The following is a 15,818-nucleotide window of genomic DNA, read 5'->3' as shown; positions in this document are numbered from 1 at the left end:
AAAAAAAAAATTTAACAGAAACAGAGAAATTAGGTATCTTTAATGAAACTACCTAAAATAACTTGCATCACATCATTCAACAGATGTCTAAATATTGCACATGCCTCAGGCCACGCTCATCTGCATTTACCACGTCATTGTGGAGACACATTCCTACTGACAGATTCAGCACCAAGCATCAGGAACAAGCTGAAGGCAGCAGCAAATGTTTTAGAAGGAAAAATTAATTCTGACTGACGGCTCAACACTAAAACCAAATAGCATGGTGGAAAACAAAAAGCTTTATTCATTTCCCTGGGTATATTCATTCTGCTTCCAGTTCCCAACAGCTTCCTGTAATTCAACCATTCCCAACAGATCTCCTAGACTAAATTCTCTGCATATACTCCACCTGGGTTTTGGTAAAATGATCTCTACCTTTTAGTGGTTTCATTTAGTTGAAAAAAATATTTGAAAATTTAAGTGACTATTATTTAGTTTTAATTGAGCTGCTGTGCCAGCAGAACATCACCAGTATGTCTTTAATGGCATTAACCAACATCGTTACTTTATCCTTGAACTTTCCGTAAAAGCAACAATACTGTGTACCTTTCTCTATTACTTTTCCCGGCTTTGATTATTTCGTTTTATCTTATTTTTTGAGACGGAGTCGCCCAGGCTGTAGTGCGGTGGCTCGATCTCAGCTCACTGCAACCTCTGCCTCCTGGGTTCTCCTGCTTCAGCCTCTTGAGTAGCTGGGATTACAGGCGCACGCCACCATGCCTGGCTAATTTTTGTATTTTTAGTAGAGACCGGGTTTCACCATATTGGTCAGGCTGGTCTTCAACTCCTGACCTCGTGATCCGCCTGCCTCAGCCTCCCAAAGTGCTGGGGATTACAGGCGTGAGCCACTGCACCCGGCGGCTTTAATTTCTTGTCTGCTACATCTACAGCAGACTCTCAAAGGATGGGCAACAGTCAAACAATGTAAAGCTATGTTCCAGAAAAAAAAAAAAAAAAAATCATCCAGACATCACAGAGGATCCCAAGCTGAATTTGCACTATTAAAGAAAATGGCAAGAGGGAAGCACAACAACCAGAACTTTATAATGAGGCCTACTCTTTAGCAGATGACAGTCTTTATTGCTAAAGACAAAGAAAAACAAGGATATTGTCCACAGATCTTTTCTCTTAAAAAAATAATCAAAGTAGGACCTGGGATGTTAAAAAGAAAGAAAAAATACTTTAAAATGAAAAGGACCAGGACTAGAATTCAACATCAATTTGGAAACCTGATATGCTATAGAGTGCATTCATATCTTCTCCATCACAACTCTGAGAAGGTGGATTATTCTAATTTTACAAATATAAAAAGCAGCTCAAGAGTGAAGTAACTTCTCCAGTGTCTCACTACTGGTATAACATGAATCAATAATTTTGATTTCTCACTTCTTCATAAACAAAGCATGAACTCCATTTTGAATGTAAATAACAGTAGAGAGGGTCACCACTTTTCCCATCTCTTTAGGAAAAGATTTAGATGAGCCAACCCTAAAGGGGTGGACAAACCTAAAGATGACCTTGTAATGCTGTACCTAAAACTTAAATGATTCTGAAAGAGCTGGAGGCATTAAGAGAAATCAAGTCATTGACCAACTAAACTTATCACACCACATAAAGGATAAATGTAAAATGTGTTAACCTAGAAGCAATCAGGTTTTTAAACCTATCCTACCTAGAAGAATTGCTTTTAATCAAGCTTGTAAATGAAGAAGTTTCTGTTTCTGAAGAGAATGAGGATATTTTATTCTTCAAAAGCCAAATGGAGGTAAGCCCAGCCCTGGAGAAACAGAGGGAAAAAAGTCTAAAGCATAGTAAAAGGGATACAAGAAACAAGTCTGAAGCAGGCTTGGAGAGTGCAAAGAAAGATGGCTGGGCATGGTGGCTCATGCCTGTAATCCTAGCACTTTGGGAGGCCAAGGTGGGTGGATCACCTGAAGTGAGGAGTTCGAGACCAGCCTGGCCAAGATGGCAAAACCCCGCCTCTACTAAAAATACAAAAATTAGCCAGGCATGGGTGGTAGGCACCTGTAATCCCAGCTACTCAGGAGGCTGAGGCAGGAGAATCACTTGAACCTGGGAAGCAGAGGTGGCAGTGAGCCAAGAATGCGCCACTTCACTCCAGCCTGGGCGAAAGAGTAAGACTCTCTCTCAAAAAAAAAAAAAGATGTAGGAGGCATGTAAACATACACCTGGCAAACCAGACAGCAAAAAAAGAGAAGCTAAACTTGATACAAAACTCAAGGGCCAAAAGGAAGGGGCCACGTGAGGTGTTTAAAAAAAAAACTATCCTGTGAAGAGCTTGGCCAAGTTTTGGGTTGTTTTGATTGAAGACACAAGAAGTCCAACAGTCAGATCTGCAAGGGACTAATGGTTTCATCACAGATTTGAACATCGGGAAAACTCAGTAATCACTAGTGGCCTGGCTTACATGTAAGACAGTTATGTAACAAGTTGTGAACCTCTTTAAAAAAATTTTGCAACTGACCAATTATTTCACCTCAAAAATTCTGAGATGACCAAGTCTCAATGTCAGAACCAACTACGAGCACACTAGAAGTCATGCATTTTGCAAACACTACCCTTACAGACTAGAAGGTCCTAGAGGAGAAAAGCAGAAACAACATTTAAGGTTTTAGGTATGTTTTTGCACCACCGGGGCATAATGTAGTTTTGTACTGTTGACAGTATATATTCTGAAAACCAAGTCCAATTGCCTTACCACTCAAACCCAACCTCAGTTATTTCCCAAAATACAAAGTCCCATGTAAATGGTGAAGTATTTAAAATAGAGTCCTTTTTAAATAGTTACCTGACTGAAAACAAACCTTTCTCATACCTTGAGCTAATTAGGAGACCTGCATGCTTACTGGAGAATCTTAGGCATGACTACATTTTAACATAATCCCAGGACAAACTAGTGTCCAGTGGATAATCTCATACACACACACGGCCTCTTGAAGGCTCTCAGCCAAACACTGCTCTGAGCACACCCCAATTCTAGAAGCGTGGACTTTCGGGTACCTATCCCAGAAAAACAGCACAGAAGCTGTGGCCAGTCTTGCGTCCAACACTATTTTACCGAAACCAAAGTCACTGTGGAAAAGAGCCACATACTTGAAGGTTAGGCAAACTCCACGAGCACTGAAAATGTCAATCTAACCTTTAACCACAACACATTCATTTCCTTATTCAAAAAAGGAACTGGGCGGGCGTGGCACAGTGGCTCATCCGTGTAATCCCAGCACTTTGGGAGGTCAAGGTGGGTGGATCACTTGAAGCCAGGAGTTCGAGATCAGCGTGGCCAACATGGTGAAACCTCCTCTCAAAATATAAAAATTAGCCAGGCATGGTGGCAGGCACCTGTAATCCCAGCTACTTGGGAGGCTGAGGCAGAAGAATCACTTGAGCCTGGGAGGCAGAGGTTGCAATGAGCCAAGATTGCACCACGGCACTCCAGGCTGGGTGACATGCAAGACTCCATCTCAAAAAAAAGAGAAAATGAACTGATTCATACACCAGTCATAGCAGGTATCCCATATTTCCCATTTTTTAAAAATGCTTTTATATAAGCATGGGAAACTGAATCTAAGAGATTTCAGAAGACAAATTCTCCCACCACAACGGGCTGGGGTGGGGGCAGAGGGCAAAGAATTATATTGATTCTGAAGACCAAATCATAACTTTCTTACATAACTGCATAAAGTTAATCAGATTACACTACTTATAGCTTTTTGATACACATTGATTCATGTGAATTAGAGCAGGTATTGCAAGTTTGTAACAAGGAACTGAAGTTCAAAGGGCCTTGTGTCCAAAGTTCAGTGACAGAGTTCCTTCTGTGACCTCTCTTCCTCAAATGAGAAGCCATCTCTCAATTGCAGACAATCTACAAACCATAAGAGCACAATGCTACATCAAAGCAACACTTCTAAAGAAATACTACTGACTACGTGATTTTTAAACTTAAGAATTAAATTTGCACTAGCCAGTCCACCACACAGAAAAATATTTTATTATTTTTTGGGAGGAAGGGTAGAGGCAGGGTCTCACTATGTTGCCCAGGCTGATCTCAGACTCCTAGCCTCAAGACCTCAAGAGATCCTCTCCCCTCAGCCTCAAGTGCTGGACTACAGGTGTGAGCCCTGGCACTCCAACCAGTAAAGAAAATGTACTGTTTCTTTAGGAATATAACAATCTAAGTCACAGCCAAAATAAAACTGTTCCCAATCGTATTCCCTAAGGAAGTGGTATCCAAAAATAAGCACACCTCCTAGCTACTTATGTATTTACTTAATCTTCACCTAGCACACAAAACAAAGGACCAGGAACCAGGGGGATAATATTTTGTGTGTGTGTGTGATGGATTTTCGCTCTTGCTGCTCTTGGTGAGCTTTCGGCTCACCACAACCTCCGCCTCCCAGGTTCAAGCAATTCTTCTGCCTCAGCCACCCGAGTTAGCTGGGATTACAGGCATGCACCACAACGCCCAGTTAATCTTTTATTTTTAGTAGAGATATAGTTTCTCTCCATGTTGGTCAGGCTGGTCTCAAACTCCCGACCTCAGGTGATCCATCCGCCTCGGCCTCCCAAAGTGCTAGGATTACAGGCATGAGCCCCCGCCCCAGCCCTGGGGGAGAATCTTAATAACCACTGTTTGTTGCCTGCCTGGCATCCAATCCTTGTCCTCCCCTTCCTAAAAGCACTCCAGGTTTTTGTTTAGATAGCAACCATGTTTTGAGAGAAGCTCCCTCCACATTTGCTCAAGGAGTTGTGGCTTAGCTCTCAACTCATGTGCATAACCCTATGTACCCCTATTAATGGTTGTGGGTAAGCAAGTGACCCCGTTATGGCCAAGAGATGACAGAAGTCATTTTTAGGCTCTTCTAAGCTTCACTGAGTGGCTCTAAAATGTGAGCCACAAGCCATTCTGCCAACATAATGAAGCCAGCCTGATAACAAAGTGTGCGAGTGCACACAGGGGAGAACAGAGCAGGGGAGCCTGGGCCGCTCAATTAAGTCAATCCTACTGTGGCCTTTTAAGTCAGAGGAGCCAATACATGGCCATACAGCTAAAGCCATCCCAACTTGTGTTTTCTCATACTTGCAACCAACATATCCTTTCACAGAAAAACTACACACAGGCTGGGTATGGTGGCTCACAGTTGTAATCCCGGCACTTTGGCAGGCTGAGGCAGGTGGATCGCCTGAGCTCAGGAGACCAGCCTGGGCAACATGGCAAAACCTCATCTCTACCAAAAATACAAAAACTTAGCTGGGCATGGTGATGGGTGCCTGTGGTCCCAGCTACTCAGTGGCTGAGGTGGGAGGATCACTTGAGCCTAGAAGGTGGAGGCTGCAGTGAGCTGAGACAGCACCACTGCACTCCCACCTGGGTGACAGAATGAGACCCTGTCTCAAAAAAAAAAAAAAAAAAAAGAGCCAGGCGCGGTGGCTCACGCCTGTAATCCCACCATTATGGGAGGCCAAGGCGGGCGGATCACCTGAGGTCAGGAGTTCAAGACCAGCCTGGCCAACATGGTGAAACCCCCGTCTCTACTAAACATACAAAAAGTAGCCTGGTGTGGTGGCAGGCGCCTGTAATCCCAGCTACTGGGGAGGCTGAGGCAGGAGAATTGCTTGAACCAGGGAGGCCGTCGCAGTGAGCCGAGATCACGCCATTGCACTCCAGCCTGGGGGACAAGAGCGAGACTTCTTCTCCAAAAAAGGAAAAAAGTAAGAGCTACACACAAAAAAAGCAGTCTATTATAAAAAATAAGTATTATGAATAACTGAGACTACTGCTTCTGACAAAGCTACAATTTTTTAATTAAAAAAAAAATTTAAGACACGGGATCTCACTATATTGCCCCAAGCAATCCTCCTGCCTCAGCCTCCCAAAGTGCTGGGATTACAGGCATGAAAAGTTAAATAGAAATTTAATGCTTAGGGCTTCTCACTGTAATCCACACTAAGGTATTTTGAACAAAGTTTCAAACTCAGTAATAATTTTTTGCAGCCAAGTGAGTCACAAACCAGCTCCACCAGTCTCCAAGTAGAATATGATTTCTGGCCATTTGTTTCTAAGTCACCTGCCACTTGGCCCACACATTTACAGTTATGCTCAGTTCTCCTTTAGTGTACGAGTCCAAAATGGCCACACTGAAGTGAGACATATAAAGAGGGCTTGGCATCAAGATGTATCAAAAGTGAGGACTTAAGGGCATCAGACTATTTTTCACACCTGTCAATTCTACTTACATTTACTCCAATTAGAGAAAGAAGATGAAGAAGGAAATACACACCAGAGTTTATTTCAACACAAAAAAGATTTTTAAAAAGACAGAAAATAAACTATTATTACTTCCCTTCATTTTAAGCACTGCCCACATTGAGAAAAATGCAAAAAATACTTAAAACTTGACCACCAACACAATGAATGCCAGAGCACTCACTATGCCAGGCACAAAGCTAAGAGCTTGTACTAGAATCTGTGGTAGTTATCCCTATTTAAGTTAATTAAGTCAAGGAGCACAATGGTGAATTAACACCTGGCTTCACTGTCTCCAGGACCATAAAGGTAAGAAGTTTAACAGAGCCAAGATCTGAACTCAGGCAATGTGGCAGTAGACTCCAACTCACAATGACACTGGGTAAACATCAACCCTAGCCAGATTAAAATGATTTTTTACTCTCCTTCTTTAGTTCCAGGAATCAAAAAATATACTGATCTAAGGATACTACTGAATATTGAAGAAACACCATCCTCTTTGCATTTATCAAATCAAAAACCAGCAATCAGTATTTTGGCTTCCTTCCTTTTTCGGAAAGGGGAAGACAAGTCGGACCCTACTATTTACAGTAGAGGTAACCACCCACTCCATTTTATTGAATTCTGTCCTTGCTGAAGTTCAACTTACATTTACATTATCTTCCAAATCCTTCTAGCCACATTCCAACCAAACCAATTAACTCAATTTTCAACTTTTCAAAAGCCCTCTGACAACTAAAAGCGACCCTCTGCTGGGTTTTTAATCTCAATCCTGACCTTCTTAATGAAGGTCAGGATTGAGATAAACACCTAATGAACTTCTTGGTAGTTATCAAGAAGCTGGTAGGAGTGCCAAATTGTCCCCAGGCTGCACAATAAGCCATTTTTACCTTGTCAGATATTATACAAAATACAGGAATGCTGCCTGCTGCCCACTTAGAAGTATCCACCAAATTTTTCCTCCCTTAAATTATATTTAAATATTTAATCAGAACTATAACCAATATCATTTAAATTTAGTACTACTTACTGCTGCATGCACTTGTGACACCACCTTGCTAATTTTATTGGTTCTATTTAAGGTAACCAATTATTCCTACAGCTGTATGCCTGTTCTTTAATGACCACACCCTGAAAAGAAAAAATGTGAGGCTATCCAGAGTATTATCCACACACTCCTTGAATCAAATAAGAAAACGTTACTACACTATCAAATTCCACAAGACACAACTTACCATTTCTATTAGGCAAGGGATGTGTTTTCATTGTACAGAAACAAGGTACAAAATAAAACTAGTTCAGACTAACAATCTAGCATTTACAATAATCCAAGAATCATATGTGATGTTTTCTAAAAATAAAATTAATGTTCCTCCTTAAGTTTTCTGAGCAGGAAAACTAACAAATTGTAAACATTTTTAAATGAAGTAATCAAATTAAGGATTATTTCAGAGTTCAACTGCTGAACCCATCTTCTTACACGAAAAGTTAGCACTAAAGAAAACTGCTAGGTTAGTCCTAAAGGGACACATTCTACAAGCACCCAACAGGACCAAAGCCAGAGGACGATCCCATTTTATACGGCCTAGGCTAAGAACCTGGCACATAAAAACACTAAAAATGTGTTGCCTTCCCCTTCAAGCACAAAGCAATACCAACAAAAGCAAAAGAATAAACCATGGTACTGCCACACCACAGAGTAATACTAGCCAATCAAAAGGCACTGAACTATGCACACCTGCAATGCGAACTCGATGGGTGAACCTTATCATAGTAACTGGAACAAGCCAGACACAATAGGCTACAAGGACTGCACGGTTCTACTTAGGACATGATGGAGAAGAAAAAACACCAATCAAATCAGTGACTGCCAGGGACTGGGGGATGGGGGTGATAGACATATTCTACTTCTTAAAAAAAAAAAAAATCAAAGTATATATCCTAAAACAGTGATTTTACTGTATGTAAATTACACTCCCAGAAACCTTTTTTTTAAATTAAGTATTATTTCAAAATTCCCTTTTTGGACAAAACCAAGAGCCATTCCAAAACGTTCAAGACCGTCAGCACTGATAGATGTTGAAGCAATTTACTCAGTCACAATTTAACAAACAGCTATATAAAATCAAAACTAACCACTGGGGCACTATTTAACCATGTTTCCCTTTTTTCAGTAAGACTGGACTATTATTATTATAGTTTCTCATTCCCTAAAGTTAGCGTTTCTTTTCACCACTTTGTTACCAGTTCTCAAATTACTGTCCCAAAAAACTGTAGCCTACTCAAGAAATCTCACAACGAGATATTTTTTCCTACAAGATGCTGCGGCCATTTGCACATTCTTATGCAAAAATTAACAACTTGAGAGTCAAGCAGCACCTTCATAGCCCGTTTCAACCTATATATGGCCTAAATATATATGGCAAAAACACCAACATTGGTATTTTTGAAATGCACAAAATTCCATTACTGTTCTGAGCAACTCTTAAAAGTCTGAAAACATTTAATCACATATTTCTTAAGATTAACAAAGTCAAATCCTTTTTCCATAAAAATCTTGCCAAAAAAAAAATCAACCCCAAATTTCTCAATCTTCAAAACCAGTAAGGCACAAAATCTAAACCTACCGTTACCAAGAATGCACAAATGGGCAAGAACGTTTACTTACACATCTCCATGTCATCACAAAGGGAGGGGGATTAACTCCAGAAAGGAACCACCATAAAACAAACCTATGGACTCAAAACTCTGAACAGAATTCCTGCCAGCAACTTATAATCAGATATAGGATCGTTTTAACAGAAAACACTTGATCAAATTGCTAGAGAAGAGCAGCACGTTAACATGCGCGCAGATGACTCCGATTAGCAAGCTTTCAAGCACTTCAAAACTATATAGACTGCCACGCTTTCAAATGCCTAACTCAAGAATCTTTTCCATAAAGTTCGTCCCACTTCCGACTGTAGTACAAAAAACATCAACTCTTATCTTCCCTCAATGTCTTTTCCAGAGGGAAGCAAGGCTCAGCCGTCTTCCAGCTCAACGCTTCTCAACCTGAGCACTACTGACTTTAGGGGCAGGATAATTCTTCGCTGAGAGGGGGCCGGGGCGGTTATCTCGGGCACTGCAGGACCTTCAGCAGCCTCTATACACTGGGTGCCCAACAACAGCCCCTTCTAGAAGCCAACCAAAAACGTCCCCAGGCGTTGCCATCTGTCCCGGGGGGCGGAGGGAGGTGTCAAAATCGCCTCCGGTGGATCTAGCTAGAACACCGCCGGGATTCTCAAGTTGCAAGGTATTCAAGGTTAGCAGCTGGGCTGGGGAGCAGAAAACACACTTGGAACGCAGGGCAGACACCCTGACGCAGGCGGCCCTTCCCTGAATCGGCAATGCAGCAAGGTTATCTTTACCTTTGTAGAGGTTGGTGACGGCGGTGGCTGCGTTTTGGAAGGGGACCCAGAGAGAAAGTCCTGGCTGCTGACACACTCGGTCTGAAAAGCAAGCCAAAAAAAAAAAAAAAAACCAAAAAGAAAAAAGAAACACACATAGAAAGAGAAAGAAACAGAACAAGAATGTTATTTGGGCGTCAATCACTCCGGAACGGCCATATTAGGTTTCGCCATTTTGTTCAGGGGTTTCGGGATCCCAAACCCAGTGTGAGGACCGGGGGGCAGGGAGGTCGCGGCGGGGAAAAGGGGATGCCGCAGAGCTCAGGGGCACAGATCAGGGACGAGCCGCGGCGCAGGGAAGCGCCCCCCCGGCAGTCCCCGCCCCGAGGCCGGCTCAGGGCACAATGGGGCCGCCCCGCCGTCTCCCTTCGCCATTTTGTGACGGGGGATCCTCCTCTCCCCTCTCCGGGCCGAGAGAGACACCGGGTGGCCGGGCCCGGAGAGCGGGGACCCTCGGACCACCCCAAAGCGGGGCTCCCCCTACGCCGGCTCTGGCCTGTCCCCCCAACCCCGGGCCTCCCTCCCGCGGCGCCATCTTGCGGGAAGGGGGCGGCAGGGCCGCGGAGCCACCGGCCGGGATCCCCGAGGCCGCCTCCGTCGCGGCCCCCCGAAGCGGCCGCTGAGCCGACAGGGCCAGGGCCGGGGCCGGGCCCGGGCGGGGGCGGCCAAGCGGTACCAAGATGGCGGCGGCGGCCTCACCTTTGTAGAGCTGGGCCACGGCGGTGGCCGAGTTCTGGAAGAGGTGCCACAGCTTCTGCTGCTTGTGCTCGGGCTGCGCGGCGGCCGCCGCCTCCTCCTGCAGCTCGGGGGGCAGCTGCTCGTCCTGTTCGGCCTCGGCCAGGCACTGCCGCTCCCACTTGGAGAACCAGTGCTCGGGCCCGTGCTCCTGGATCTCAGCCTCGCCCTCCTCCTTCCGCTCCTCCATCCTCCGCGGCCTCCCGCGGCCTCGCCGCCACCGCCGCCGCGTCCTCCTCAGGCGGGGCCCCCGCGGGAGCGTCGTCGTCAAGCGGCCTGGCGGCAGGGCCTGGCGACCGACGGCGCCTTCTCCTTTCAGCGGCCCAGGCCTCCTGCACCCCGACGGCCGGCGAGCCCCGCCCCGCGGCCCCGTGCAACCAGGGACGACCCCCGCCCCAGGCCTTCCCACCCCCGGGCCCGGCCGAAGGTCGCCACGGACCAGATAACCGCTGCCGCCCCTCGCCTCGGCCGCCGCAGCCTGTCTAAAGCCCCCCCATGGCGCTGCGGCCTCCCCACTGCCGCCGCCGCCGCTGATCGCCGAGCCCTCCGCGCAGCTCGGCCCGCACCGCGGAGCCCACCCCAAGACTGAGCAACGTCGTCGTCGTCGCCACCGCCGAGGACGGCTCTGCGGCTGCTGGTCCCCGCCCTACCCCGCCCACAAGCTGACAGGAGAAGCACCGCCCACTGGGCCCAAGCTACCCTGCCCGGTTGAGGCGTGGCCGCTCCAAGGGCCCCTATTAGTCGGATCCGGCCGGTTCCGCGTGGCGGCTTCTGAGCACAGCGTCGTGATTGGTTCTTCGGCCTGTCTGCCTGACGTAACCAATTGGCTGGGGGAAGGGAGTGAATGTCAGGAAGGATGAAGAAGGAGGAGGGGGAGGAGCTGACAGTGGTTGCGTCCGAGCCAAGGGGGCGGGTGGGGGGTGGAGGGGAAGAGCTACAAGGGATGCGCATGCGCACTTGCTCGCTGCTCCCCCCGCTCAGGGGCGTTGAGTGGGGATCACGTGACCGGGCCCAGCGACCGCACCCCGCGGGAGCTTTTCCGGCGTTTACAGGCCCTGGGGGATGCAAAGTCGAGTGCGGCTCCTGTGCCGCGGGCACTGAGAGGTATAGTGGGTGGTAGCGTGCTTACTTCAGCCCCTGGGGCTCCCAAAGGGAGGAGGGTAGTAGAGAAAGTGAATAAAACGCCCAACTCGTGTCCAAGTTTGCAAAGCGCTTTCCTATTCTTTTGAGTACTCCCTTTTTTTTTTTTTTTTTTTTTTTTTTTTTTTTAGACGGGGTCTTGCTACGTTGTCGAGGTCTAGACTGCTGGCCTCAGGCGATCTTCCAGCCTCCCAGGGCGCTGGGATTACAGGCTTGAGCCACCGCGCCCGGCCCAGAGTCCCATTTCTTAGACGGGCAAATCGACCATCACAGCCAAAGAAAAACTTCCGAGTTGCGAAGTCGGCTCAGTTGCCCCTGCGCCCTGGCGTCCCCCGAGGACGTCGCGCCTTCCCGGTGGACAGGACCTCGGCGGCCGCCCGCGGAGCCAAGGATAACCCGACGGCCGACGGTGCCCGGTGCCCGCACGCGTGCGTCTGCGCCTTTGCGCGCGCGGCGGCCCCCGCACCTGTCCCGAAAAGCACACTCCCAGGCCACGTGCATGCCCCGCGTCACGTACCGGCCCCTGCCTTCCCCGGCCGGAACCCGCGTGGCGGTGCCGAGCGCTGCGCCCGCCCCTACTCCCCCAGCAGTGCGCGATAGCTGGACGCCCCTGCGGCTGCGCGCCCCCCTCCCCTGTCGGGGCTTTCTCCAGGGTCTGAGGCCCCGGAGAAGGCAGCAACGCAGACAGGCGGTGACCGCACAGAGGTAAAACCCACCATCCCCACCTACATGCCCACGGCAGGCACCAGCCGGCCTGGAGCGGCGGAGGGCGCCGGCCAGAGGCAGCGTCGCCCGCAGCCTGCGATAGTGCGCTTGCACAGAGCAAGGCGGCTTTGGAAGAAAATCTGACCCCCTCACCGCGGCCTGCAAACCCCTGCAGGATCTGGCCCTGGCGCCTCTCACACAATCCCCTACTTGGCTTGTACCTTGCGCACTCCCCCTCTTCCCCCACTCGCCTGGACGCTCACACACTGGCCTGCCTTATTTCCCTGGGACACTAGGCTCTTTCCTGCCCCAGTCTGCTATCTCTGGAAGCTCTTCCTCCTCCTCTATCCTCAGATAGCTCCTGTTCAGGCTACTAGGACAAGCCTAAAGTAGCACCCTTCACACTGTCTCGTATTGCCTGGTTATATTATTTCATAACATCAATCACTATCTAAAATGCTAAATTAGGCCTGGCGCGGTGGCTAAAAAACAGGTTTCCAATTGTAGGGAAGAATATAAAGTGAAAAGCAAACAAAAATCATTCTACCTACCTCATTCTACATCCTCCCAATCCTATTCCCAGGAAATAACTTGTGACCTTTGAAAACGGAGTTATGTGTACGTCGAGTGTGTATGTGTGTGTGTACCTATATACAAGTATGTCCCTTCTTAAGGAAAAAAAAAGATGATTTTATGTGTACTATCCTACAAGCCTTTTTTCCTTAACATAATTTGGATGTCTTCACATTGGGACCTAAAGACTTATTTATTCTTTTAAAATATTGCAAAGAATTTCATTGTATGGATTCACTATAAAGTATTTAACAGGGCCCCTATTGATACAAATTTAGGTTGTGACCAGTCTTTGGCTATTATAAACAATGCCATAATGAACATCTTGTACATATGTAATACAGTGAACATCCTTGCATATATACATATGTGTATTGAATATATATCCTCAGAAATAGTATTTTAGAGTCACAAGGTATATGAGTTAAATATTTTAGGAGGGTAGGCATGGTGGCTTACACCTATAATCTCAACAATTTAGGAGGCCAAGACGCAAGGATTGCTTGAACTCAAGAGTTCAAGACCAGCCTAGGCGACATAGTGAAACCCAGTCTCTACAAAAAGATACAAAACACAGCCAGGCATGGCGGCACACACGTGTAGTTCCAGCTACTCAGGAGGCTGAGGCGGGAGGATTGCTTGAGCCCAGAAGGCATAGGTTGCAGTGAGCCGAGATAGTGCCACTACACACCAGCCTGGGTGACAGAGTGAGACCCCATCTCAATCAATCAATCAATAAATAAAACTGCCTGCTGAGTGTAGGATCAGTGGTTGTTGATATGTCAATGTCTACATTTCTGCATTCGCGGTAGCACGTGGGAAGTCCAGGCCTGCACATGTAGGTATGACAAAGGAGAGAGCACAGCTGGACGATTTCGCTGCCTGCAGGCTCCACTTCAAAAGCCACACACCACTTTGGACAGTCCAAAGATTTCGAGTTTTTACAGAATGAAGGCTGCTCTTCTTCTCCTTCATGTAACTCAGACGCTGTTCCAGAAGCCTCTGGCCTTTTCTTGTAAGAACATAATATTTCAGCCATAGATAAAAGAAGGAATGATATTGAATAGCATAAACGCTGGCTCTATAATAAATATTTGTCAGTTAGAAAAAACAGTCTAAAGAAAAAGGAATAAATATTGAAAAGCACCACCTATCTGCTTGATTTCCATGACCCCGAGCTTTGTGTTAACCTCTAAGAGTTTCTTTTTTGTTGTTGTTTCGAGACGAAATCTCGCTCTGTCGCCCAGGCTGGAGTGCAGTGGCGTGATCTCAGCTCACTGCAACCTCTGCCTCCTGGGTACAAGCCATTCTCCTGCCTCAGCCTTCCTAGTAGCTGGGACCAGAGGTGTGCACCAGCATGCCCAGATAATTTTTTGTGTTTTTCGTAGAGGTAGTTTTGCAATGTTGCCCAGGTTGGTCTCCAATTCCTAGGCTTAAGCATTTCTCCCACCTCAGCCTCCCAGGTAGCTGGGACTACAGGCACATGCTACCATGCCTGGCTAAATGTTGTATTTTTTGTAAAGACGGGGTTTTGCAGTGTTGCCCAGGCTGGTTTCCAACTCCTGGACTCAAGCAATCCTCCTGCCTCAGCCTCCCAAAGTGCTGGAATTATAGGTGTGAACTACTGCACCCAACCCACCTCAAAAAGTTTCTGAATTCTGAATTGATAGTCTTAGAGCACTTGAGCTATTATACAAACTCTTATTATCTTCTTATTCATGTGTACCTTATAATCAATGCCACTTGGAATGGAGGAATGTCAAATGACAATGCACGATACATATTATGACCAGCAGTCAGCAAATAGAAGACCTTGTCAATGTGGAGATTCTCTCCAATGCCACCTACTCCTCAGTTTAAAGATCAAACCTCATAAGCCGGGAGCGGTGGCTCATGCCTGTAATCCCAGCACTTTTGGGAGGCCAAGGCAGGCAGATCACTTGAGGTCAGGAATTCGAGACCAGCCTGGCCAACATGAAGAAACCCCATCTCTACTAATAAAAAGTTAGTGGGGTGTGGTGGTGCATGTCTGTAATCCCAGCTACTCAGGAGGCTGAGGCAGGAGAATCGCTTGAACCCGCGAGGCACAGGTTGCAGTGAGCCGAGATCGCGCCACTGCACTCCAGCCTGGGCAACAGAGCAAGAATCTGTCTCATTTGGAAAAAAAAAAAAAAAAAAAAAGGCCGGGCTCGGTGGCTCCCACCTGTAATCCCAGCACTTTGGGAGGCTAAGGCAGCCGAATCACCTGAGGCCAGGCATTGGAGACCAGCCTGGCCAACATGGTGAAACTCCGTATCTACTAAAAATATAAAAATTAGCTGGGTGTGGTGGTGCATGTCTGTAATCCCAGCTACTTGGGAGGCTGAGGCAGGAGAATTGCTTGAACCCAGGAGGCGGAGGTTGCAGTGAGCCAAGATCATGTCACTAAACTCCAGCCTGGGCGACAGAGTGGGACTTCGTCTCAAAAAAAAAAAAAAAGATGAAAGCTCATGAGATTCTGAATCAAGCGATCTATCTGCCCTTAATGATATTAGAATTATTCACATTTCAAACAGCAGATGTTTATATAATTGTAATAGCCATGAAAATGTGCTACATTCCTTTTATATATGCTGTCTTTTTTAGCACTTGTCAAATTATAAGAGTAGTGCACACTTAGATTAAAAAGTTAAAAATACTCTCGCCAGGCGCGGTGGCTCACGCCTGTAATCCCAGCACTTTGGGAGGCCGAGGCGGGCGGATCACGAGGTCAGGAGATCAAGACCATCCTGGCTAACACGGTGAAACTTCGTCTCTACCAAAAACACAAAAAATTGACAGGGCGTGACAGCGGGCGCCTGTAGTCCCAGCTACTCGGGAGGCTGAGGCAGGAGAATGGCATGAACCCGGGAGGCGGAGCTTGCAGT

General features: G+C 46.9%; 2 protein-coding genes across 2 annotated transcripts in view; one reads left to right on the top strand and one right to left on the bottom strand.

Annotated features, from left to right (window-relative positions):
- The window catches only part of HAPSTR1 (HUWE1 associated protein modifying stress responses), a 28,063-nt gene extending 16,936 nt beyond the window's left edge, over positions 1 to 11,127 (bottom strand). Inside the window, exons 1-2 of the mRNA XM_016929391.4 lie at positions 10,459 to 11,127; positions 9,721 to 9,801 (exon numbers count right to left, since the gene is read on the bottom strand). Coding sequence (XP_016784880.1) covers positions 9,721 to 9,801; positions 10,459 to 10,684 — 307 coding nt within the window. The 5' untranslated portion in view covers positions 10,685 to 11,127. The remainder of the gene's footprint in view (positions 1 to 9,720; positions 9,802 to 10,458) is intronic.
- Positions 11,128 to 11,238: 111 nt separating this feature from the next.
- Positions 11,239 to 14,055, top strand: LOC107968784 (uncharacterized). Its single transcript, XM_016929392.4, has 2 exons — positions 11,239 to 11,598; positions 11,766 to 14,055. Exons 1-2 carry the CDS (start codon positions 11,339 to 11,341, stop codon positions 12,232 to 12,234), a joined length of 729 nt encoding a protein of 242 aa, XP_016784881.3. The 5' UTR covers positions 11,239 to 11,338; the 3' UTR covers positions 12,235 to 14,055.
- Positions 14,056 to 15,818: the final 1,763 nt, after the last annotated feature.

Source organism: Pan troglodytes, chromosome 18 (genome assembly GCF_028858775.2).
Source record: "Pan troglodytes isolate AG18354 chromosome 18, NHGRI_mPanTro3-v2.0_pri, whole genome shotgun sequence".
Classification (NCBI taxonomy): domain Eukaryota; kingdom Metazoa; phylum Chordata; class Mammalia; order Primates; family Hominidae; genus Pan; species Pan troglodytes.
This window is presented reverse-complemented; position numbering and strand designations above follow the sequence as displayed.